This window comes from Callithrix jacchus, chromosome 7 (assembly GCF_049354715.1).
Source record: "Callithrix jacchus isolate 240 chromosome 7, calJac240_pri, whole genome shotgun sequence".
Lineage (NCBI taxonomy): Eukaryota > Metazoa > Chordata > Mammalia > Primates > Cebidae > Callithrix > Callithrix jacchus.
In genome coordinates, this window is record NC_133508.1 from 40,279,513 (window position 1) to 40,304,732 (window position 25,220).

At 57.3% G+C, this 25,220-nt stretch overlaps 2 protein-coding genes across 3 annotated transcripts in view; one reads left to right on the forward strand and one right to left on the reverse strand.

The window, feature by feature from the left end:
* The first annotated feature begins 858 nt into the window (after nt 1-858).
* The window catches only part of SKI (SKI proto-oncogene), a 75,216-nt gene continuing 50,854 nt past the window's right edge, over nt 859-25,220 (forward strand). For both annotated transcript variants that reach the window (XM_035307439.3, XM_035307440.3), the window contains exon 1: nt 859-2,275. In XM_035307439.3, the coding sequence (XP_035163330.1) occupies nt 1,307-2,275 (969 nt within the window). In that variant the 5' untranslated portion in view covers nt 859-1,306. The remainder of the gene's footprint in view (nt 2,276-25,220) is intronic.
* LOC108592490 (histone H3.3A-like) lies at nt 14,600-17,771 on the reverse strand. The gene has a single exon (XM_078330117.1). It carries the CDS (start codon nt 17,677-17,679, stop codon nt 17,269-17,271), a length of 411 nt encoding a protein of 136 aa, XP_078186243.1. The 5' UTR covers nt 17,680-17,771; the 3' UTR covers nt 14,600-17,268.

Consider the following 25,220-nt stretch of genomic DNA (forward strand, 5'->3'; position numbering starts at 1 on the left):
TGGGACCCCAGAGGCGCCCGGGCTCCCCGCTGTGTGGTGTCCCACCCTGGGAGAACCCCGGGTGCGTGGCGTGGCCCGCCAGCCGTCCCAGCTGGTTTGCGGTCGAGCGGGGAGCCTGTGGGTTTCTGGGCCCCGGCGGCGGCGAGACGGGCGCCTTCCCAGCAGCGCAGGAAGCGGCCTCGGCCGGAAGGGGGCCCCGGGCGCCGCCACCACCGCCTCCGCCTCCGCCCGCGCTAGCGGCCGTCGGCGGGCAAGGCCGAGCGGGGCCGAGTCGAGTCGAGCACGGCCGAGCAGAGCCGAGTCCCGGGCGAGCGGAGCCGAGTCGTAGCAGGGCGGGTCCTAGCGCAGCCGAATCCCGGGCGAGCGGAGCCGAGCGCGGCCGAGTCCGGGCGGGGAGCGCGCGTTCCTGGAAGAGCCCGGCTGGGGAGCGGGTCACATTCTTGGCCGGCGCTCTGGCTGAGGCGGACGCACAGCAACAAACAGCGCGGGGGGCGGGGCCGGCGCGGGGCGGAGCGGGCGGCGCGGGGCGGGGCGGCGCGGCGGCGGCGTGAGCTCAGCGCCGGGCGCTCAGTCCGAGCCGAAGCGAGCCGCCGGGAGGATGTTCGCCGAGCGCCCCAAGCCCCGCGCCGCCGCCGCCGCGCTCTGAGGGCCGCGGGCGAGAGGCGCCTCCGCCGCCCCAGAAGCCGGGCGGGCGGGCCGCGGAGCCGGCGGGCGGGCGGGCCGGGGGCCGGCGGCGGGCGCGACGCGGCCGGCCAGCGCCGCCGGGACGAGCCGGGCGGGCGCCGCGCGGTGGGAGGAGCGGGGCGGCGGCGGCGCGCCGCGCGAGGACGGCCCGGCGGGCCCCGCGCCCGCGCCCCCGCTCCTCCCGGGCCCCTCGGCCTCGGCCGCCGCGGCGATTCGCGCCTCTCGGCGCCGCCACCTGCCCGCGCGCCCCCCGCGAGCCCCGGGCCCGCGAGCGTTGGCGTTGGCGTTGGCGGCGCGCGCCGGGGCATGCCCCGCGCCTAGAGCCCGGGGGGCGCGCGGGGGACGCGCGGGGGGCCCGGGCGGCGGCGGGCGCGGCGCGGGGCGCGTGGATGTGGCGCCGGGCCCGGGCGGCGGCGGACTCCAGCGGCGGGACCCCTTCGCCCCGCCCGCCTTCCCCTTCGCGCCCCCGGGCGAGGCCGCGGCCGTGATCGGTCGTGAGCCGGCGGCAGGGGGCGGCCGGGGTCGGGGCCGCGGACGCCGCCGGGGCGCGCGGGGCGGCGGCGGGGGCCGGGGGGGCCCGGGCGCGCGGGAGCGGGAGCGGCCCGGGGAGCCGGAGCGCACCATGGAAGCGGCGGCGGGCGGCCGCGGCGGCTTCCAGCCGCACCCGGGGCTGCAGAAGACGCTGGAACAGTTCCACCTGAGCTCCATGAGCTCGTTGGGCGGCCCGGCCGCCTTCTCGGCGCGCTGGGCGCAGGAGGCCTACAAGAAGGAGAGCGCCAAGGAGGCGGGCGCGGCCGCGGTGCCCGCGCCGGTGCCCGCAGCCGCGGAGCCGCCGCCCGTGCTGCACCTGCCCGCCATCCAGCCGCCGCCGCCCGTGCTGCCCGGGCCCTTCTTCATGCCGTCCGACCGCTCCACGGAGCGCTGCGAGACGGTGCTAGAGGGCGAGACCATCTCGTGCTTCGTGGTGGGAGGGGAGAAGCGCCTGTGCCTGCCACAAATCCTCAACTCGGTGCTGCGCGACTTCTCGCTGCAGCAGATCAACTCGGTGTGCGACGAGCTCCACATCTACTGCTCGCGCTGCACGGCCGACCAGCTGGAGATCCTCAAAGTCATGGGCATCCTGCCCTTCTCGGCGCCCTCGTGCGGGCTCATCACCAAGACGGACGCCGAGCGCCTGTGTAACGCGCTGCTCTACGGCGGCGCCTACCCGCCGCCCTGCAAGAAGGAGCTGGCCGCCAGCCTGGCGCTGGGCCTGGAGCTCAGCGAGCGCAGCGTCCGCGTGTACCACGAGTGCTTCGGCAAGTGCAAGGGGCTGCTGGTGCCTGAGCTTTACAGCAGCCCAAGCGCCGCCTGCATTCAGTGCCTGGACTGCCGCCTCATGTACCCGCCGCACAAGTTCGTGGTGCACTCGCACAAGGCCCTGGAGAACCGGACCTGCCACTGGGGCTTCGACTCGGCCAACTGGCGGGCCTACATCCTGCTGAGCCAGGACTACACCGGCAAGGAGGAGCAGGCGCGCCTCGGCCGCTGCCTGGACGACGTGAAGGAGAAGTTCGACTATGGCAGCAAGTACAAGCGGCGGGTGCCCCGGGTGAGTGGCCCCAGGCCTGGGCGCGGGGTGGGGCCGGTGCGTTGGGTGGGGGGGCACCTCCTGGGCCTTGCGCTCCGGGCTCCGAAGGCCGGGACCTGTGTTCTGCCTCACTCCTGTCTCAAGGCTTCGGTTCGTTTAGGGGAAATTCAGAGCGTTCCCTTGGGCAGGGCCAGTGGGTTTGGAAGGAAGCCCTCCTGCCGGTTCCTCAGGACGAGCCTGGGCGGGGCTGGTGGCGGTGGGGTGCGGGGCCAGGCTTGGTGTGTGGGAAAGGCCCACAGCCATTGCCCAGATAGGCCAGGAAGGCACAGGCCTCTTGTGCTGCCGAGAAAGCGGCCTGTCCCGAGGTCAGGGAAGTTCCATCCAGCCGTACTGCGGCTGGATGCCTCAGGCCCGGGTCTTCCTTGGGGTTGGGGTGAAGGTGGCTGCCCTTACCCCGAAGCTTCCCAGCTTTGAGCCCCAGGAGACAGAGCTCGGGCCAGGCGAGGCCTGGTTTTGTTACTGGCTCTGCTCCCTGTTTGGTGTCCTGAAGTTTTGGGACACAGACCCAAAATGAAGCCAGGTGTCCGGCGTTAGTGGCGGAGGGCCGAGACTCAGCAGCCCCAGCACTGTGCTGGTTCGTCTCCCTGGGCCTGCCAGGGAGCAAATCCCAGAGTCCCCCGTGCAGGGTGAGGGCCACTTGGCACCCAGCTGAGGGCCTGGTCAGCAGGCTCCTGGGCCCGAGTGCTGGAGTTCCTGGCGGCCTGCGATTTGTTTTGGACTCACCCGTTTCCTTCTCTCCCTCTGAAGCGCAGAGGGACACGCCAGGGAGGGAGACTGTCAGCCCGGCTTTGTTGTTTGCCAGTTGGAGGATCTGGAGGATCCGGCGTGGGCAGCTCCCAGGCCATAAGGCACCGACATTACCCAGTGGGGTCCTCAGGAACTTTCCGTTGCATACCTTCCCAAGTATTTGTAACTTTTTTTTAAATATGCAGGCTTATTAAATTGCACACACAGAATGCTGCATTGGCTCAGCTATTCTTGGGAGGCCTAATTAATTCAGCTATTGCATCAAACTTTTTTTTTGAAATCTGTGAATAGATGCTCCAGCCCGGTTTTCTCTGGGCGGCCCTCCAGCAGAGTGTCAGATCGTGGGGAGGAGGGGCTGTGGATGGAAGCGAGGGACTGTCGCCTCTGCTTGGAGGGGGCTGCGGAGAGTGTGCGCGCGCGTGTATGCCTGTTCAGGGGCGCTCTGGCCCTGCCAGGCCAGAGCCTTGGTGCAGCTGCTTGCAGACCTGTGGGCTGTGGAAGGATGCTCCCGGCGGGGCTGCTGACAGACCCAGCAGGCTGGGGCCTTTCGTGTCACACGGGGAGTTGGCTGGGGTGGGCATGATGGCGTACCCTGTGGGCTGGGGGCCGTTCTGTTTGGGGTGGCCACCCTTGCTAGTGCCTGTGGCTGGAGGAAGCTACGTGTTGGGGGGATTGTGGTGGGCTCAGGCAGGTTGCGGAGTGGGTCACCTGTGACCAAGGCCTGAGCTGCTGGGACACACTCACGTCACTGTCTTGAGCTGAAGGCAGAGACTCTCAGCTGAGCAGGGTGCGTCTGTTTTTGTCCGACTGTGGGTCATGTGTGTGCTTGTGGTCTGTCTGTCTTCCTGGGCTTTGCTGGGGGGCCAGCAGGGCCCAGGTCACCCAGCTTCTCCCTCCCTGCGGCAGGCGCTGCGGTTGTAAGCGCCAGGGTCCTCAGGCTGCCATAGAGACACGCCAGACAGGCTTCTCTCTGGTCATCTCAGTGGATGGTTCCAAGCCACCTTTCCCTTTTGAAGTCTTCTCCAGCACTGCTCTGAAATCTCATTTTCCAATTAAAAAGCAATTCCCAAGCCATGATGAAGATGTGCTCAGTCTGAGCGCCTGGCGTCTCCAAGCCTGAGTGGTGGCCACAGCTCTGCCCTGACAGTGGTGGCCTCCTCCTGGCTCCCTGCATGTTCCCCGGCTCCTGCGGGCTTTCCTCATGCCCCTGGGGGTGGGGCACCTAACCTGTCTGTGTCCCCTCCTGCCTTGTGTTTCTGACAAGGGATGGCGGCCTGGGACTCTGCCCTTGCTCAGTACCTGCTCCGTGGGCTCTGTGACTGTGTGGTTGGGAGATCTGGGCTGTAGATCTGGGCTGTGTGATTGGGAGATCTGGTCCCCTGAGGTCTCCCCAGGACAGCCGTGTGCGTGTCCGTGCGCATAGGGACGACACAGGAGAAAGGAGTGTGGTCTCAGGGTGGGCGTGGACCCACGGTGCTCAGACCCTGATTGTCCTAGGAGTGGCCTGGGAGGCCCCGCCCTTGTCCTAGCTGGCTGCCCCTGGTTCCTCCCACTCACATCTTTACAGCTTATTCTTAGGATATGTTTTGATTTCTTCACTTCCTTTGTAGCTTAATACTTTTGATCTGCTGAGGATGAGGGCAGAAGGAACGAGGAATGTACTGGAACTCTTTGCAGGGGCTGCTCCTCCCAGCAGGCCTTTGGGCTCTGAGGAGTGGGAGGGAGCGGAATTGCCTTTCAGGTGTTTGGCCAGGCCAGGGCTGGGTCCCCTGCCCGAGTGAGTAGCGCCACTCTGCTACCCATGATGCAAGGTGGGAGAGGGCAGTGATGTTCTCGGGTCCCAAACAGTGGGAGGCGGGGCTGCCCTTTTGCGTTGGAAACCCTGTGTGAGGGCAGCTGTGTCTGAGACCCTGGCCTGTCAGCAGCACAGTGACAGCATGAGGGGCCGAGTCTTCCTCCAGTGTCCCCTCGTATCGTGGAGTGCAGAGAAGGCCTCTGCTCCCATCCAGTGGCTGTCAGGTCTCGCCAGCTTCTTGCTGTTGGCTGTGTGAGTGCTTGGCAAGTCCCCTCCTCCGGACCCTGGGGCTGCCATCTTTGTTGGGTGTGTGTGTAGGGGAGATTATCTTGCCTCCCCCACTCGGTCCCACACTGGCTTTGTGACCTTGGACCAGTTGCTTACCCTCTCTGTCTCAGTGTAAACTGGGGATGACTGTTTGATCTTGGGCTTTTATGTTTCGAGTGGCACAGCTTGGTCGTTGTGATGCTGAGAGCCCTTGGCCAAGAGATGGGGAGCCTCAGCCTTCCCTGCTCCCACCCCTTTCTCCTTTCCGATCGGCTTGCCCCTTTCCTCTCTGGCTTTCTGATAGCTGTAGGCCTCCATTGGACTTCGTCCTTTTGTTTGTATAGATGGCTGTGAGGGAGACAGAATGTGGCAGTTTGAGGCTGCTGCTTGACCTGCTGCCTGGGACACGGCCCCTTGTCCCACAGAACGTTGCGCTCGGGCCAAGCGCTTTTCTTGCAGGCTGATGACAGGGTGGTGTGGTGCCTCCCCCGGGCCACAGCAGGATCCTGCTCCAAGGGGCAGTGGGCCCCCCAGTGTGAGAGGCGGCTCTTCATTGTCATGTGTGCGCTGTGCATTCTGGTGACTGGAGAATTAGGATCATAGGGGAGTGTTGTCGTTCTGTCCTGCAGATGCCCAAGTTCCCAGGGGTCTCTCAGGCTGGCTTGCCTTTGTTCTGTGTGGGCTGGTGTGGGTCTTAGTGGGCTGTGGGCTGAGGGTCACTTGGTTGGGAAGCTCTGTGCACCGCTGTAGAGGGTCCGTGACATGGGTTTTCTGGTCCGTCATGCCAGGCCTTTTGACCCATGTCATCATGTGGGTGCCCCAGTCCTAGGCAGTATTTCCTCAGGCAGGTACCTAGCCGGGTGGTCAGGCTTGGAAGTTTGGAGTCTTGAGGCCTGTTCTGGGGAGTGACCACTCATAGATGTACAGGCCTGGAAGGGGTGCTGGGCTTGGAGACCCTCGGGGAGGTAGTTGTGTTTTGCTCTTTTAAGATGAGCCACTCACAGGCAGGGACAGCATCAGGAGTTTGTTTTTGGGATGCCCCTCACTCAGAGCAGCGGCCATGTGGGTTTTGGGCTGTGGTCTCCCAAACCCCCTCAGGTCCGGGCGGTGGGGGGGTGCTTCAGGGGCCATCTGTCCCTCTGCCCTCCGGCTTCCTTGTGAAGAATGTGTTTGTTGTGAGTGTTTTTCTCTAGCTTTTTGTGGGATTCCATATGGTCTTGGGTCAGGTTCCTGGGCAGGCCCTGGTCCCTGTGCAGAAGGCCAGGGTCTGCAGGTTTGGGCTGGTCTGCCCCCCAGGTGAGGGGTCTGGAAAGAAGGCTGGGTCTTCTCAAGTGGGGGTAACAGCAGCTCGACAGTGGTTGTTGACTGCAGCCCACCCTGGGCAGCTGTGCATGGACCGGGGAGGGCATGGGTGTATCCCCTGTGGCTCCTGCAGGGAGCAGAGCCTGGTGGTCATTTCCCGACATGCTCTGTTGTCCATCTGTTTGGGACCCCTCGGATCTGGGCTGGGTCCCTTGCCTTTGTGGCAGCAGGGTCATGGTGTGAGGCGGGGAGCCCTCTTGTCAGCATCTTGTTTCTCAGCTGTCTCTGTGGCTGATTTGTGCAATGTCTGTCTGTCTGAGTCTCTGGGTGAGGGCAGACAGGATGTAGAGCGAGGAAGTCTGGGGTAAGTGTGAGCCGAACCCCGCCCCGGAGTCTCGCGGGGTTATAGGGCTGCAGCTCCAGCTCAGGTTAGGTCTTAGCTGCCGGCAGGGCCTCCTGAGAGGAGGCCGTGGTTCCGGGGCCTGGGCCCTGACCGTCTGGCAGGAGGTGTCCACGCCAGGGCCAGGCTCTGTGGCAATAGTGTGTCTCTTTCTAAGGATTGCGAAAGTTGAGGCAGAATTTCTCCACTGGAAGAATTATGCAAGTTTTAACTGAAATGTTTTTAAAAAGTTTCTTTGTTTTGAGTCAAAATACAGAGGCTGAATTATTTCCCTAATATCTGGGAGAGCTGGAAAAGAGGTCTTGCTCTCATTCTCAAGGGCTCTTCCCCTCCTGACCGATGGTCACCAGGCCAGGGGGTTATGGAGTGGGGGGTGACCCGGGGACCAGCTCTTCTTTATACCTGTCCTCCTAGTGCCAGAGCAGGTGGTAGGGTGGCTCCTTCCTGCCCTGCCCTGGCTGTCACCCTTGTGGTCTGGAGTGGGGTGTTTTTCTTTTTTTTTTTTTTTTTTTTGAGACAGTCTCTCTTACCCAGGCTGGAGTGCAGTGGTACAATCTCAGCTCACTGCAGTCTCTGTCTCCTGGGTTCAAGGGATTCTCCTGCCTCAGCCTCCTGTGTAGTTGGGATTGCAGATGTGTGCCATCATGCCCAGCTGATTTTTTTTTTTGTATTTTTAGTAGAGGTGGGCTTTTACCATGTTGGTCAAGCTGGTCTGGAACTCCTGACCTCAAGTGATCAGCCTCGAAAAGTGCTAGGATTACAGGCGTGAGCCAGCGTGCCTGGCCCTGGAGTGGGTCCTGCCACAGAAGGCATCCCGGGGGCTGGTGGGATAGAGGAGTCACCTCTGGCCGTCCCACCTGCCCTCTGCAGACCAGGTGCTATGCTGACCCTTAGGAAGCTCTGGCTCCTCTCAGGGCCTAGGGGGCATGAGAAGTGATTGCTCGTAGGTGCTGCTGCTTTGTGAATATGACAGAGAGTTCCAGAAGGGCCCTGCTTCGGAGCCTGCGTGTTGGTTTCTCTGTGTGGTACTTGATATTTTTCCAGGCTGCCTTGCTGGGGTGGCCTAGCTGCAGGGCCCAGGGAGCCTTCAGCTCTGGGACATGCCGCCACATGAGCCTGCTTATGTATGAAAATGAAGGACCAGGACTCTTGTGAATTTTAAATGAGATTGTGGGGACAATAGTAAAATCCAGACTAGGACCAGATGGACCGAGCACCTGTGCTGGCTGTGGCCTGGAGGGGGCGTGGTGGCGCCTGGTGCCTGTGGTCCTCAGCTTGCGTCTAGTAGGCCTTTGCTTGAAGTGCTTGTTCCTTTGGGTAATGCTCCTGTCTTTTATTTGGGGGGAAGTGCATAAAAGGGGCTTTGAGAGGCATCTTGGCGGGAGCCTGGGAAACGGCCGAGATTTTGTTTGGTGCGTGTTGATGTCGTCCTGATTTTCTTTCTTGACTCATAAATATGGAAGGAGTGCTCTGGCGGTGCTGCAACGGCAGGGCTGAGTCGGCGGCACACCCAGACCCCATCCTGCTCAGGCTGCCTCTGCTGGGGGGCCTTGTCTTACTGGTCGTGGGGGTCGTCGTGTGTGTGGTTGTTTTGTCAGCCTCAGGGTCTGGGGGGCGGGCCTGGTCACGTCTGAATCCCCAGTTTGGGGACCAGGTTCAATAACTCACTGAATGACTCAGTGGAGCTCTGCAGGCCCTGATGGTCAGGCGTTATTGGCAGCTCCATTCTGTGGCTAGAAGGAGAATGTTGTTTCTTCTCTCCCTGTTCCACTTTTTTTTTTGAGATGGAGTCTTGCTCTGTCGCCAGGCTGGAGTGCAGTGGCGTGATCTCAGCTCACTGCAACCTCAGCCTCCCCGGTTCCAGTGATTCCCCTGCCTTAGCCTCCCAAGTAGCTGGGACACAGGTGTGCGCCACCACACCTGGTTAATTTTTCATGTTTTAGTAGAGACAGGGTTTTACCATGGTGGCCAGGATGGTCTCAATCTCCTGCCCTTGTGATACACTCACCTGAGACTCCCAATGTGCTGGGATTACAGGCTTGAGCCACGGTGCCTGGCCATTGTTTCACCGTTTGAAGAAATCAGTTCACTGTTTTCTGACGTGGGAGCACTTGTGCCCTGGGTCCATGTTGAGGGCTTGGGAGGTGCTGGAATGCTACCCTTGGCTGGTGAGGCTGTGTGCTGATGCTCCTCCCAGCTCTTGGCCCTGTCTGGACCACCGGGTTTCCGCTGGGGCCTCGGTGGCTGCCTGAGAAAGGAAGCAGCTCCTGTTCTAGGCTTCATGCAGCTCCCACGGTGCTGCTCAGGCTGGTGGCCTCAGGTGGGCATGGGTGGCAGGGAACGCTGCCACCTAAACCAGAGGCTCTCTGTCCTACGGGTTTCACTCCAGGAATCAGGGCACTGACTGGGTTGTTGTGTGGCCCTTCCAAGCCCGATCCGACCCCGGAGCTGCGTGTGTGAGGTGACCATGTGTGAGGTGACGGTGACTCCATGACAGCTCCTGTGCTGTGATGGGGGCACCTGGGGACTGGCTGTCTTTACCAGGAAGTGTGTCAGGAGTGGGTGAGGGGTGGTGGGAGGTCAGGGAGTGCTTAGCACGTGTCCAGCGGCACTGGCGCTGCCTCTGTCTTTTCATCCGGGCCCTGCCTGCATCTGGAGTGGCTCGGGTGCTCCCTGTGGTGTTCCTGGGCTGCTGTAGCTCCTGAGAGCCATGGCTGTGCCGGTGGCTTCCTTTGATGTCAGTCTTTCTCTACAGAGAAGACCATATATTGCTAGCAGAGTCAGGTGTCTTGGCTAATTACATTGTTTTCTTCTGCCCAGGAGTGAATCTGTAAGTGATGAGAATGAGAAGCAGCCGTCAGCCTGCAGACTGCTTTCAGTCTGCCCTCGCTGGGTGCTCCCTGTTGGGAACCACTGGTCCAGCTGTTGAGAGGAGGCCGACTGGGTGCACAGTTGTTGCAGAGTCTGACCAGGCTCTCTGCCCTTAAAATAACATGGAAACATTCTTGCTTTTATTATGGAGTATGCACCTTTGCCCAGAAGCAGAAATGCTCTTGGTTTCTTTTTTTGGAAATAAGGCCTGTAAGTTGGGTCCTTCCTGCCCTGTTGAGGGAACGTGTCCCTCCTTAGTGTGCAGGCCAGGCTTGACTGGGTGCTGAGCTTGTCCTGCAGAACATGTGTGAACGCCTCATCCCCAAGGGCCCTGGGAGGCTGGCGACTTCTGTGGGCCGTCTGAGGTTGCCCATTTGACCCTACCCAGGATGGGTTACTTAAGGAGTTGAATGGGCCTTGAGAGGCTGATCACCCCTGCATGGCGGGCGTCTCTCCCGGTGCCCTTGCGGGCTTCTCTGTGCCAGGCGCTGGGCTGGGCAGTCCTGGATCCCTGCGTGGTGTGGCTGCCCACAGTCCAGGCAGCTCCAGGGCAGGCATCCCTGGCTCCTTCCCTCACTGGCTAGTCCCGAGAGGTCTGTCTGAGAGCAGTTAGGCCTCACTGCTTATGCTCAGAGAACTCGAGGCCTTCTAGGGGAGCAGTTTGTCTCCGTGCCTCCCTTCAGGTTCCCTTGGCCTGGGAGCCTCTGCATGGCCATGGATGGCAGCTCCAGCTGCCCAGGGCCCTCTTTTGTTATGGTTCCCCAGACGACTGGGCCAAGCTGGGCCTCTTTGTCCTAGATATGCTGTTCCTGTGCTGCCCTGGAGGGTAGGTGGCCCTGTATGGACCTGCAGGGTACCCAGGACAGGCCTGTCATGGTGCCGGTGGGGCCTCTGGGCGCGGGGTGCTCTGCCTCCCTGGCCCTGACAGGCTCTGACCCCTGAGGATGGGGGCCGGCACTCAGAGCCTCGAGATACCCCTCTACAGAGATAGCAGGAGCCTGGGGCCCCAGAGCAAGCGACTCCTGCCTGTCTGGTGAGGGTGAGCATGGGGGCTGGACTCTGATCCCTGGTCCAGGTGGGAGTAGCTGCACAGCACCGGGCAGCTCAGGCACTGTTTGCAGAGCTCTGGACACTGCATGTGTGCTGCTGAAGGTGTGCCCATCCACTGAGGCTACCTGCGCCACCGCCGGTGTCCTGTGGGGTAGCAGCCGCTGAGTGGCTGTGCCCACACGAGGCCTCCATGCTGGTGAGGCTGCAGAAGGCCTGCTGTCTCCTCTCCTTTCTGCTGTCCTTGTGCTAAGGCCCCTGAGGCTGGGCCTTGGAGAGGGAGGTGGTTACGTGTGCCTGCACTGAAGCCTGCCGCAGGCTGCTTTCTGCGTTAGGGACGCCCAGGATCTCCCCAGCTGGCATGACATCTGTGAGATCTTTGTTGCTTCCTCCCTGGACCCCCGTGTGGACCTGGAGGGAGGTGGGGACCTGGCCTGATGTGGCCCCTGGCCACCTGCCTGGTGCTTTGGGTGTGCCGCTGGCAGCGCCTTCGCTCTGCCTCACCTGCTGCTGCCCCACTTCCTGGCTACAACCCTGTTGCCCAAACCATTAAAAAAAATTATATTCCCAAGTTGAATGATATGCAAATGTAGTCAATTAAGCGAGGGGATTTTAATTAGCAGTTTAAGTTCATGTGTGAAGTGCCTTGCCTTAATTACTTGACAGTTTTGTTGTAAATTTGCTAAGTTTTTTTTTGCAGAACTATCAAAACTGTGATTTTTGTTAACATTCTTGGATGCAGTGAGTGTCGCCCAGCTTGCCTGACCCTAGTGGGTTTCGTCTTAATTTATAAAGCTCTTTACACTGTGAAAACAAGGTAAACTCCCTGGGTTGCCTCGGTGTGGCTCGTCGAGTCAAGCTGCGCTCAGTGTCTTCCTTGTCATTGACTGGGGCTGGGGACCTGTCTTGGGCGGTGGTCTTGGGCTCCCATTGGGGAAACAGGGCGAACCTTCTTCCCCATGTGGGTCCGGCAGCCAAGGGCGGCACCCGTGTCCTGGGGACACACCCTGTACCTCCATGGAGTCAGGAAGGGTTTCAACCTGGTTGGGCTCATGTGCTGGGGATCACAGAACCCTGGTGATGGGGGCCTGTGCTGGTGGTGCTGGGGTTGGCACAGGCCTTGCGCTTGCAGTAGGAGAACTGGAACTCATCTTGAAGTCATTCCTGCCAGTGAGAGGCTTCCCAGAGCAGCTTCCTCGGCTCCTGGATTGGGTGAGGCCTGTGTCCAGGCTCGCCCACCCTCCGGGGCATCCCTGTGTGCCTGGGCGGGGGTGAGGCTGGCCCCTTCCACTGGGTTTGGGTTTGCTTCTGTTCCCCACTGCTGCTATGGCTGCCTCCTGTGGGGGTTCATGTGGCTTCGGCGCCCCCACCCCATTCAGTTCGCAGCTTGAACAGTATGCCTCTAGCGTAGATGGGATTTTCCAATTAAACGTCATTATTTGCATTGTGACTTCTTTGGTGTTTAATGGACTCTAGATAAAGGAGGATCTGTTTTCTCTCAGGAGCGTCTGTGGGGTCTCTTGTCCTGGTTTGCTCAGTGTGGTGTGGCCCCAGGGTCTGAGGGCGGCGGCCAGGACCCCACAGAGCGGCCCCCACCACAGGGGCTGCTGTCCTCCAGGCTCTGCTCCACTTTCTAGGACCTTGGCCAAGGAGGCCTCTGGGAGGGTGAAATGGCCACAGGCCGGGGAAAGGGGCACTGTTGGGGGTGGGAAGCCATAGGCAGAGAAGCCAGGGAGGAGGGAGGCCTGGGCCTGGACGGACAAGGGAGGGGCAGGAGCCTTGGAGCAGCCTGGTGAAATGTGGGCCGGGCTGGTCTGGCCACAGGCAGGACTGTGTCTGGGACTCTGGATTGCCAGGAGTGTGCTGGCGGCAAGCTGTGTGTTGCCCATAGTGTTGCCTGGCCCCAGGAGGATGTCTGGGCAGTGGCTGGGAGGGGGGCAAGGCTGTGGGGCTGGGACCGCCGGGCAGGGGTTTCTGGTGCCACTAAGGTGTCCAGAAGAAAAAATCAAATGGATTTGAGAAGCAGAGTTGTCTTTAGCCGGAAGTAACCGTGTAGCAGTAACAAGAAAACCTGGGGTTCTTATAAGTGATGTGCTGTCCTTCTTAGGAGGACATGGACAGTTGTAGATCCAGGGGAGCGGTGACACGGACATGGACCCCACGCCGCCTCTCGAGGCAGACTTCACCCTTGGTGGGAGGGGGAGAAGCGCTGCGTCCTGTGGTCCAGGAGTCAGGTGAGAGGTGCGGGAAACCATAGCTCTCAGGAAAATCTGTGCTGCCCTGTGTGGGGCCATCCACAGCCCTCTGGCCCTTCTAGGGAAGCAGCCCCTTCCCTCGCTCCCGAGCCTCCTTGTCTGTGTCCAGACCCTGAGATGTCCTGGGCACTCTGGGTGAGCTTTGGTGGGCAGTGCAGGGCTCACACTGGAGCTGCAGGTGAGGGCTTTGCAGGAGCTCCGTGGTTGCCCTGAATCCCTGGCCTCTGCTGTTTTCTGCCTCAACGTTGGCATGTGGGAGAGGAAGCCCAGGATACTGGGCCTGGAAGGCAGGTCCCTGTGGGGTCCCTCCCTTTAACCTAGGGCACAGAGGGCCCAGGGTCCCCTCACACTTGCCTGCAGGACCAGCAGGAACACTTCTCTTTTTGCTGTCATTATGAACTAGTGGCTTAAATATGTCTGTGGACTTAAAAGTGCCATCCTGTGTGGAAAATTTCCAGCTTTCACTGACGTGCAGAGATTAGCTCAGTGCACCCCATGTATTCCGGTCACCAGTTATCCACATCTCACTCATTTTGTTTCATCCAACTTCCTGCTCCTGTTTTGAGGGGGAAGGACTGTAATTTTTTAAAGCAAATCCCAGGCATCATCTTATTTCATATTGAAGTGTTTCACTGTCTACATCTAAGGAATATGGAATTGTTGAAATGATAACCATGACCCATTAACTTGCCTAACGAAGTGAAGGGGAATTTCTGGACCCCAGCCCATGTTCCGGTCCCTCCTGTCTCAGAAGGGCTCTTCTGCTGCTGTTTGGGACCCAGGGACAGCAGCGCGTGCAATGGGAGGTCTTCCTGCGTGCCTCTCTGTGTGTGCACATGTGCCTGTGTGAGTGTGTATGGTGCTGTAAGGGGCTGTGCTGAGAGGCAGCGGGACGGAAGAGAGCCGGGCGGGTGGGAGGAGGGCCAGCCTCCTCACGTGGAGGCCGTCGGGGACCTACCTCACGTGATGTGCCTCTCGGTGCGGCTCCCAGCCTCTAATGGTGAGCCTCTGTAAATGTATGTTAACATTTTTCGATGCATGTCTAATCAGGAGAATAATCAGAGCAGCAATTGGTATGTGCTCATCAGAGAACCTCAGAACAGTGAAGAAGAATGCAGAGGGTGACCCCTTCTCTCTGTTCTTGGGGGTTGGGGAGAAGTACAGTGTCCTGTCTTCACATGTCAGGAGAGATGGGAATGCACCACGACTCTTCCGCTGGAAATGTGGGAAGCTGGGGTGCAGCTGACCGTGGCCACTTCTGGCCCTGCTGAGGAGTGCGTGTCCCTGCCACATTCACGGAAAGATTTTTCTTCCTCTTATTTTTGGAGACAGGGTCTCGCCCTGTTATCTATGCTGGAGTGCAATGGTGTGACGTCTTGGGCTCAAGTGATTTTTCCCGCCTCAGCTCCCGAGTAGCTGGGACTACAGGAGGGTGCCACCAGGCCTGGCTGGGGTTTTGTTTTGTTTTGTTTTAAATTTTACAGATGTGATCTTCGTACGTTGCCCAGACTGGTCTGGAACTCCTGGGCTCAAGTGATCCTCCCGCCTCAGCCTCCCAAAGTGCTGTGAGCCACCACCCCTGGCCTGAAAGTATTTTTCTTAATTGGACTTTTCTCTGTATGCACTATGGTCTGCCTTTTTACCTGAATGAGGCATAACAAGTATTTGTGCGACTGTTTTCTACAGGAATATCATTGTGATATTATCAAGAATATCATTCTTGTAGGAAATAAGTGGAAAACATACCAGCATGGTATTCACATAGCACAGAAGGGTATAAAAGGCAAATTCACACTTGGGTGAGGGCAGAGTTGTTCTTGGTTTATCACAAGGGCATGGGAACGCAGTTCCCTGCCTGGCATGCGCCGCTCAGTGCCTTTGGGATATCAGTGCCCTTGAGTGCCTGGTGCCTTTTTGGGCCGGCCGTGTGGTATTTTGGATTATTAGTTGGAATTGAGGGTTCTGGAACTTACTTAGTGTCTAGGGCACATGCTCTGTTTTGTTATTGCAAGAGACGCTTCAGGGCATATGTTAGCACAAACATCTCACACAAGTTTTGTGATGCCCGTGGGCAGGATGAGGTGATGCATGAGAGTGGGTCTGCCTGCTTCATCCCTGCCCTGCCTCTCACAGTGCTCCGGCCACTGTCCTTGTGTCCGGTTGCCCTTTCTGCAGCTGTGGGTGCAGGCTGGCTATTGTGCTTTGTGGCAGAAGCCCGTCAGGGCGCACGTCTGTGCATCTGCTCTCTGAGTGCCCATCTCTCCAGCTGGCTCACTGTCACTATACAGTGCAGCTTTGCTCCTCCTGTTCTCATGCCTTCGGACAAGTGGGCAGAGTGCTTTTAGCCATATCGTGGTGCGTGCAGGCGCGGAAGCGGCAGTCGTGTCTGGAGCATGGGACTGGGGGAAATAGGTTGGTCAGAGGGCGCATGGTCACACCAGGCTGTCTTCCAGAGCGTCCCAGCCCTCCCTGTCCATCAGTCTTGTTGGCTGTAAGTGCGTTATTGGCTACATGGGCTGCTAGGTATGTGGTGAGTTTCTTGTAGATAGGGTGGGTCAGAGGGAGGCACCCTTCGGTGGGGTACCCTGTTTATTTACTGATGCACACACAGGACAGCTCTCTCGACTGTCTATGGGGTACCCTGTTTATTTACTTACACATGCAGGACAGCTCTCTAGACTGACTGTGGGGTACCCTGTTTATTTACTGACACATGCAGGACACCTCTCTGGACCGTCTGTGGGGTACCCTGTTTATTTACTGACACACGCAGGACAGCTCTCTAGACTGTGGGGTACCCTGTTCATTTACTGACACACGCAGGACAGCTCTGTAGACTGACTGTGGGGTACCCTGTTTATTTACTTACACATGCAGGACAGCTCTCTAGACTGACTGTGGGGTACCCTGTTTACTGACACACGCAGGACAGCTCTCTAGACTGACTGTGGGGTACCCTGTTTATTTACTGACACATGCAGGACAGAACTGTCTGTGGGGTACCCTGTTTATTTACTGATGCACATGCAGGACAGCTCTCTAGATTGATTTTGGGTGTTAGCTCAGGTGGGATGAATTTATTTGTGCTTAAGTCTTTGTCTACATTTCTCATTTCCTCAGTAGACTGAGATTCCCCTAAAAAGTAGGGTGGTTTTACCAAGACCTTTTTTCGAATAGTGTGCAGCTTACATGTCCATAGAATTAAGAAGCTGCCCATTTTCCCACCTCCTGACGAATTTAAGATTCTGTCATTTAGGCTGGGCGTGGTGGCTCACACCTGGAACCTCAGCACTTTGGGAAGCCGAGGCACGTTGGTCACCTGAGGTCAGGATTTTGAGACCAGCCTGGCTAACATGGCGAAACCCTGTCTCTACTAAAAAAATACAAAAATTAGCCAGGCATAGTGGCATGCGTCTGGAGTCCCAGCCACTGGGAGCCTGAGGTGGGAGAATTGCTTGAACCTGGGAGGTGGAGGTTGCAGTGAGCTGAGATCGTGCCATTGCACTTCAGCGTGGGTGACAGAGCAGGAAAAACTAAAAACAAACAAAAGATTGTCGTTTAGAGTGTCTTTGTTGGGCCCGGTGCTGCGGCTCACGCCTGTAATCCTAGCACTTTGGGAGGGTGAGGTGGATGGAGTTCAAGACCAGCCCGGCCATCGTGGTGAAACCCCATCTTTAAAAATAAAATAATAAAAAAATAGAGTGTATTCGTTAATTTGAAAGGTCGCATTTGTATTTCTTCTTTTTTTTTTTTTTAATAGTTTAATGTATTTTAGTAGCAAACTTACAGGAACAGCACAGAAGACAGACAACATTGAAAACATGTACTTGCATGTGGGACAACTCAGTGAGAAAAGTATAGTGAATGGATGGCATCTACTGTGTGATAAAAATGCTACAAACACCACTGAGTTGCCGTCAATAAGAAATTTTCTTGTTTTAAAAAAATCCAAATGCTGGCATTGTCCAGAAAAATTTAACAGGTTTATTTATAATTATTACAAAGTTGAACCGCTGAAACTTGTTCACTGAAACATTTTAACTTGCATTAATGCTTTATGTCTCCGCATTTATATTAAAAATTCACACACAAATGAAAATGGAAAAACTGCCAATACCTGATTTCTGTCCCCTATTTTTTCACTTGCAATCATATACTTAGGTACCTTTTGACCCCAGGGAAAAAAAATTACCTAACGTTCAGAACTACCAATAACAGGAAGAAGAGAATTTTTTTTTTAGAATGAAATGTTTCCCATCGTAGTGGATTCTTAAGCACCCTCTCCACGTATGCGGCGTGCTAGCTGGATGTCTTTTGGCATAATTGTTACACATTTGGCATGGATAGCACAAAGGTTGGTGTCTTCAAAAAGGCCAACCAGATAGGCCTCACTTGCCTCCTGCAAAGCACCGATAGCTGCACTCTGGAAGCGCAGATCTGTTTTAAAGTCCCGAGCAATTTCTCGCACCAGACGCTGGAAGGGAAGTTTGTGAATCAGAAGTTCAGTGGATTTCTCATAATGTCTAATTTCATGGAGTGCCACAGTACCAGGCCTGTAACGATGAGGTTTCTTCACCCCTCCACTAGAGGGCGCACTCTCGCGAGCGGCTTTTGTAGCCAGTTGCTTCCTGGGTGCTTTACCACCGGTAGATTTGCGGGCAGTCTGCTTTGTACGAGCCATGATATAGAGACCTCCTTACTTACCCCCCTTCTCCTTCAGTTGGAGCTCGGCGAGCGAGAGGCGGCGCTGGCGTTGGAGAGCGACGGCGGCCCGCATTTGTATTTCTTTGCTTTCTGGTAGGTTGGTCATTTTGTTATGTTAGGATTTTTTTTTCTGTAACTTGTCTTGTGCATATTACGTTTTTTATTGTGACAGATAGACGTAATGTTTACTGTTAAACGTACCATTCAATAGCGTTGACAGTGAAGGAATGGAAAGATATCCCATGCCATTGGTGACCAACAGAAAAGCAGCAGTGGCTATGTTTGTATCACATGAAGTAGATTTTTCTTCAGAAATTGTTAGTAGAGATAGAAAAGTGTTTATAGAACGATAAAAGGGTAGAACCAACAGGAAGATCTAATAGCAGTGTATACCCACCCAACATCAGAACAGCTAAAATAGAAAGCACCCCCACCCCCCGTGCAGCCATCATCCGCCTTCCCACATAGCCCCTGTCTCATGAAACATTCATTCCCCTTTCTGCCTCCCCAGCCCCCGACACCCACCCTTCCGCTTTCTGTTCTCTGAGTTTGGTGACTCCAGGGGCCTCCTGAGCAGAATCCTACGGGTCGGTCCTTTTCTGATGACCTGTTTCATTCCGCACCATGTGTCCTCGGGCTGCGTCATATGGAGCCTGTGTCAGAATCTCCTTCCTTCTTGGAATCACAGGCTGCTGTCTGGGTGTATTTTGTTTGGACACTTGGGTGGCTTCCATGGCTTAGCCGTCGTGAATGATGCGCCTGTGAGCACAGTGCACAGTGACCTCTGGAGACCCTGCCTTCGGTTCTTCTGGGTGTAGACCCAGAGTGGAACTGCTGGATCATTGGTCGTTCCATTTTTATTGACTTATTTTTGAGACAAGGTCCCACTCTGTAGCCCAGGCTGGAGTGCAGTGGTGTGATCATGGCTCACCCTCTGCCTCATGGGCTGAAGCAATTCTTGTGGCTCAGCTTCCCGAATAGCTGGGATTCTAGGTGTGTGCCACCACACCTGGCTAATTTTTACATTTTTGCTTGGCCAGGCTGCTCTGGAACTCTTGACCTTAACACGACCCACCTGCCTCTGCCCCCCAGAGTTTTGGGATTACAGGCGTGAGCCACTGCACCTGGCCCTATTTTTCTTTCTTTCATTCCGCCTTCCTTCTCCTCTTCCCCTCCCTTCCCCTCTTCCCCTCCCTTCCTGACGGGGTCTCACTGTTGTACGGGCCACAGTGCAGTGGCACAATCTGGGCTCACTGCAGTTTCCATCTTCTGGGTTCAAGTGATTCACCTGCCTTAGCCTCCTGAGTGGCTGAGACTATAGGTGCGTGCCACCATGCCTGGCTAGTTTTTGTATTTTTAACAGAGGTGGAGTTTCGTCATGTTGGCCAGGCCGGTCTCTTAACTCCTGGCCTCAAGAGATCATTCTGCCGTGGCTTCCCAAAGTGCTGGGGTTTCAGGCGTGAGCCACCATGCCCAATCCCTATTTTTCTTTTTTTTTTTTGAGATGGTGTTTCACTCTTGTCACCGGGGCTGGAGTGCGATGGCTCGATCTCAGCTCACTGCAACCTTTGCCTCCCGGGTTCAAGCAATTCTCCAGCCTCAGCCTCCCGAGTAGCTGGATTACAGATGCCCACCACCACGCCCGGCTAATTTTTGTATTTTTAGTAGAGACGTTTCGCCATGTTGGCCAGGCTGGTCTTGAACTCTTGACCTCAGGTGATCGCCCACCTCTGCCTTCCAAAGTGCTGGGATTCCATGTGTGAGCCACCATGCCTGGACCTTGTTTTTTTTTTTTTTTTTAAACCGACATGCTTATTTTCATATCAGCTGCAGCGCTTTCCACCCCAGCATCAGTGCTGAGTGACAGACTCCTCATCCTCTCCAGTACTCATTCTGTTTTTGACAGCAGCTGTCCTAATGGGTGTGAGGTGGCATCTCATTGTGGTCTTGGTTCTCATTTCCCTGATGATTAGCACGTTGAGCATTTTTTGTGGCTCAGTGGCCATCTCTGTTCTCTTCGAGAAATGTCTGAGTCCCTCTCCCTCTTTGAGTCAAGTTGTGTGTGTGGCTTTAGCTGTCTAGTTCTTTATCCACTCTGGTTAGTAATCCTGTTCTACTTGTTGTAAATTTCTGTTTCCTGTTTGTCTGCTGCGTGCACTGTGGTCTGATCCTCCCTCTGTTGCTGGAGGCTGTCTCAGGGAGGCTGTGGTGGTTCAGGAAGCAGGAGTGTCTTGGCACCAGATTCATCTTTCTAAGAGGAGACGCTCTGTGAGCCTCAGTGCAGTGCTGTCTGCTAGTCTGACTCCACGCCCCTCCCTTGTGCAAGCTGGGCAGGGGCTCTGCCGGGACTGGTGGTGCTCATGGAAAGGGTTCCTGTGCCATGCAGAGATGACAGTGACGTGCCGGGCTGAGGGCTGTGAGTGCCACTGCGGGAGGGAGTCTCAGAGTGAGTGTGCGGCAGTCAGGCCTGAGCATGGCGCTGTTTTGTGAAGGAGTGTCTGCTGTGTTCCTGGCCTGTGGCAGCAAAGAGGAATGTCCCGGGGCCTCAAGGAACTTTACCTTGCCCACCATGCCCAGGCTGCTGCTGCTGCTTTCTGAGAGGCCTGTGCAAGAGCTGTGGGCGTGTGTGTGCATGGGTGTGTGCAGCTGGAGAGGGAAGGGCCTGGGTCGGGGGCCAGCCTCAGCCTGGGGCCAGGGAAGGGCAGTGAGAGGATCTGGGGTGGGGGCGGGGGGGCAGTGAGAGGATGGGGTGGGGGTTGGAGGGGCAGTGAGAGGATCCGGGGTGGGGGGTGGGGGTGGGGGGGCAGTGAGAGAGGATCTGGGGTGGGGGTGGGGGCTGTTTGCATTTTGCTTCTCCAGACTTCTCGCTCTCAAGTTATGTCCTGCCAGATCCAGGAGAAAGTTCTTTTAGCGAAATGATGGCTTCACTGAAACTGATACTTCCCGCCACACAGGCCCACCACGTTCCTCCCTGTGGAATCCCAATGCCTGCTGCAGATGGTGTGGGGGATCCAGGACAAGGTGCTGTTTTCCTGGCAGCCTCTAGGAATGCCTCCCTGGGTTTGGAGTGCAGCCACCAGGCAGGAAGTCTATCCCCCTGCCCCAGCCACTTGGGGCTTTTGGGGCAATCTGCTGGCTTGGCCTTGACTTTTCCCTGAAAGTCAGAGAGGAGCCCCCAGGCCTGCCCTCGGCATCAGGAACTGCTCTTCCTCTTTCCTGGGCCCCAGAGGTGCCCTTGGGAAGCACACAGCTGACCCGCCCCAAGTCCAGGCTGCCTTTAGGGAAGGGGCCTCACTGCTGGCCGCCCACCTCGGCCTTCTTCCTTTGCCCCCAGACCCGCCATATCCCTGCAGCTGGGATGGCCCTTGGATGCAGTGTACCAGCCTCTTTGACCAGGGCCTGTGGGCTGGGGCCAGTTTTAGCCCCATGCTGACTTGTTTGGCTCTACTGGTGGTAAGGGGGGCTTGGGTAAGATCGTGTCTTCTCTTGTGTTCTGGCGCCTCTCTAGCGAGTTCATGGCAGGACGCTGGTGCTTTTGGGGATTTTCTGGAGCAGCCCCATGTGTCTTCCCCAGAGCTCCAGGGGCCTGGCCAGCTAGCTACCTTTGCAGGCCCCGAGACCACCAGGTTCTGTTAGGGGGTGGGTCTTGGGCTCTGCGTTGGCCTGGATAGGCAGTGCCCACTCTGCGTGTCCCCTCTCTGGAGCTGCCTGGACTCAGCCTGGCTGGCAGCTATTTCCGTTACGGGATTCCAAAGGCCCCATCTTGGAATCAGGAGCAGGCTGGACTCAGGTGGGTTCGGAGCTTGGTGACCCACTCTGCTCTCTCGTCCTGCTTTGTCCTAACTGTTGAATACTAATGAGGGGCGCTGCAGGGTGGCTCTCCAGTGGAGGGTCCTCACTTTTTGTTTTGCAAATAACACTGGGGCCCTTGTGCCACTGGGGCAGTGCAACTGTGACGCTGCTGGTTGGATTCAAAAGGAAGTCTGGCGGTGGCGGGCCTGGACAGGCGGCCTTTGACCTGAGGCAGGCGGAGCTCTAAGCTGTTTAAAGAAAGGCGTGGGGCAGCCTCTCTGGCAGGCACCGGCTCTACCGGCTGATTTTCCTTTGCCCACACGTGAAGTGAAAGTCACTGCAGCTGCGTTTGGTGAACCCACTGTCCTTCCTTCTCTCGTCTTCTCTGTGCAAATAATGGTCAGTGTACTTTTTGATGATTTCAGGCAAGTGGAAGTTTCTAGGAGCGTGAGAGACGGAGCATGGCTTAGGGCTTAGGAGCATGGCTGGGCTCCTTTCTCACTCTGTGAGTGTGGGCCTCGTTACTTTTCTAGGCCTCAGTTTCCCATTGGCCCCTCTCCTGTTTGGAAGAGGCAGCTGGGTCCCATGAGCGATCTCAGAAACTGCATCTGGGCACTGGTGCAGGGACTGTGCCCACAGCCAGTGGGCTGTTGGTCAGCTGATAGATGCCTGTAGGTGCTTAGCAAAACGCCTGGAGTACGTGAGGCAGCCAGCGAGGCTGCCAGGCTGGGGCACATGCGATTGAGCTGCTGGTCCTTGGTGCTACCTGACACTGCTGCCCTGATGGCCGGTTCTGAGGTGGAGGCCGGCTTCCATGGCAGTGTCCTCATTGGGCACACAGGGTGTGCCTGACCTGGGCCTGGGCGTTGGGTCTCCTTGTGGTTGGGTCCATGTGTCTCCTGCCTCATTCGTGGAGATGCTGGGGGCCATCGCTGTCCTGGAAGCCCTGAGAGCACAGGCTGAGGACGTGTGAGGCTCCAGGTCTAGCGTGTGGGCCGGGTGTGCCTGTTGTTGGCCGCTGGCGCAGCCATGTCACCAGGAGGGGCCTGGCAATGGGAGTGACTTCTCTGCTCAGCTCAGCCTTTGATGCTCGGAGGGCTGTTTGAGAGCAAGGCCGGGGGGACCTTTTCAAGTGTCTCTGCCTTCAGCGGTCCCTGGCGGCGGGCCCCTTGTCCGTTGGCTGGTCTGAGTGGGCTGAAACCGACCCCAGGTGATTCTTACTGGGGAGAGATGTTCCCAGAAATGAGAACAAGTCAGTGAGTGGCGCCTGCTGAGAGGTGCTTGGTTCCTGCTCTGCTGCTGTTGGGGCTGAAAGTGTGGGGAAGGGAAGAGCCAGCACAGAGGGCTCACGGCGTCCCCCACTCTGACCAGCTCGCCTCCTGTCATCAGGGCCTCCTGGGCCTCGCTGTCCTGCCTCCTGTCATCAGGGCCACGGGTTTTGTTGTATTCGTCAATTATGAACCAGGTTGTTGACCTGGAATTAGAGCTGTTTTTACAGTCAGAGAGTTTGTGATAGTTTAGAACGTTTCAGGCTATTGGAGTTAGTTAGGTGTCTTGCTGCTGTTGTGGTTGGCATGCTTTTGACCACCTGTTTGTTTTTTTTTTTTTGAGATGGAGTCTTACTTCATCCTCCAGGCCTGAGTACAATGGCACAATCTTGGCTCACTGCAACCTGCGCCTTCCAGATTTAAGCAAGTCTCCTCCCTCAGCTTCCTGAGTAGCTGGGATTTCAGGTGCCCACCACCACGCCCGGCTAATTTTTGTATTTTTAGTAGAGATGGGGGGGTTTTGCCATGTTGGCCAGGATGGTCTCAAACTCCTGACCTCAAGTAATTCACTTCCCTTAGCCTCCCAAAGTGCTGGGATTATAGGCGTGAGCCACCACGCCCAGCCTTGGCCACCTGTTTTAAAGAAACCACTCAACGTATCTTAAAGGTGCTCCTTCTCCCTGTTCAACGGAGAGCCGGGTGGTGCTGGGCAGCCCTCATGCTGCACTCTGGCCATCCCAGAACATGATGTCTATTCCTGGCATGCCCTCAAGTGTGGGGTTGCCACTGCTGCCCAGATGTGCCACTGTCCACGGCAGATGGAGTAGCAGGAAGTGGCCTGTTTGCAAGCCTGCTGCCTGTCCTTGGTTTGGGACTTTTTATTCTGAGAAACCTCCACACCCCCATATGGTGATGTTGCAGGAAGACATGGTGAGTCCCTGTGCACTGAGCTCAGCTGCTGCTGGCACTAGCTTCTCACCACATGACTGTTTTTGCAACTTTTTGCTGATCATTTGCGAGAACGTTTCAGTGGGGTCCTCCTGCTAAGCCCTTCAGTTTGAATTCCTGAAAGTAAGATGTGGTATGTGACTGACACAGTGACCGAGTCAGAGAAAGCGGCTCCCCGGCCACTCAGCCCATGTCTGCCACACTCTTTTCAGTGGTTTGCTTCTGCCTGGGACCTGCCTGGAGGCTCAGCTGACTCTTCTCCTGGGCCTTGTTGCCCTGGGCAGCTGGCTGCTCATTAGAAGGGCTCAGACTGGCAGGTGGGTAGGGGCAGCCCTTGGGGGCCAGTGCCCTGTCTGAGGTGTGGGAGGTCTTAGGAGCAAGTGGCCTGTGCTCTTCTCAGGAAGCCTCTCCCTTGGTAATTAATGAGTAATCCACCAGGGGGACTTTGGACCCTGAAAGTCCCCTGCCCCCACGATCTTTCTCCCAGTGGGCCCGGATCCCTGGTGAGTCTGTTTGTCTTAGGGATGGTGGCACGGGGCGCTGACTGCACTCCTGGCACCGCCGCTGCGGTAGGGGCATTGCCCTTCTCCCCCCTGCCCTTGCCATCCAGTAGTGCTGCCGGCCCTGGTTGGACAGAGTCACTCTTGTTACCCATTCTAGTCACAGCTTTGATGCCCTTTTATTTATTTATTTGTAGAGATGGTGTCTTGCTCTGTGGTCCAGGTTGGTCTTAAACTCCGGGGCCCCCACAGTGCTGGGTGTACAGGCCTGAGCCCCCACACCCGGCCCCGGCCCTGCCCCTGCGCCTGGGCCCTGTTGACGTCTTCTTTCAGAGCCTGCAGAGCCAGCAGGGCTTTCCTGGGCCTCAAGTGTCCTCACATCCCACCTCAGTGACATGTGGTGTGTCCAAGCCTGTCCTGGTCTGCAGGTGGTGTGGGCCACTGAGGCTTGTCCCCAGCTGCAGCTGGCCTCCCTTCCTTGCAGAGCCCTTGCCTGCTTAGTGGTGACTGCCTCTGTGTGGGCAGCATCTGGATGGCTGGCGCCAGGCAGTGGGGTACCCGCTCCATGTCACTGGTGGAACCCCGTGTATGCGACATGCCACAGGTTCAGCTGTGAAGTTGTGTTTGTATACACTGGCTTTTTCTATAAAAATAAACGGCAAAGTATTTCTTTCCACGTGAATGTCGACCATTTTCCCGGGTCTGGTGGTTATTGGCTGGTGACACAGACCTGTGGCTTCTCCCTTTCTTGCTTCCCTCTCCGCCCCTTGGCTCTGGGCACAGTGAGGCTGAGCCAGCTTATCTGGCCTTGTCTCTGGAGGCCTCCCCAGCTGTTGTGTCCGTTGATATTTCACTGTCCCTGGCAGTGGCTGTGCCCAGGCGTGCCATGGCACGTGGGAGTGACCCTGGTCTTTGCCAGTGTTCTGTACACCTGTGGGGGAGGCTTCTTGGAGTTTCCCGCCAGGTCTCTGTAGCACCCGCTTGTCAGAGATACAAGGAGGAGGAGGAGC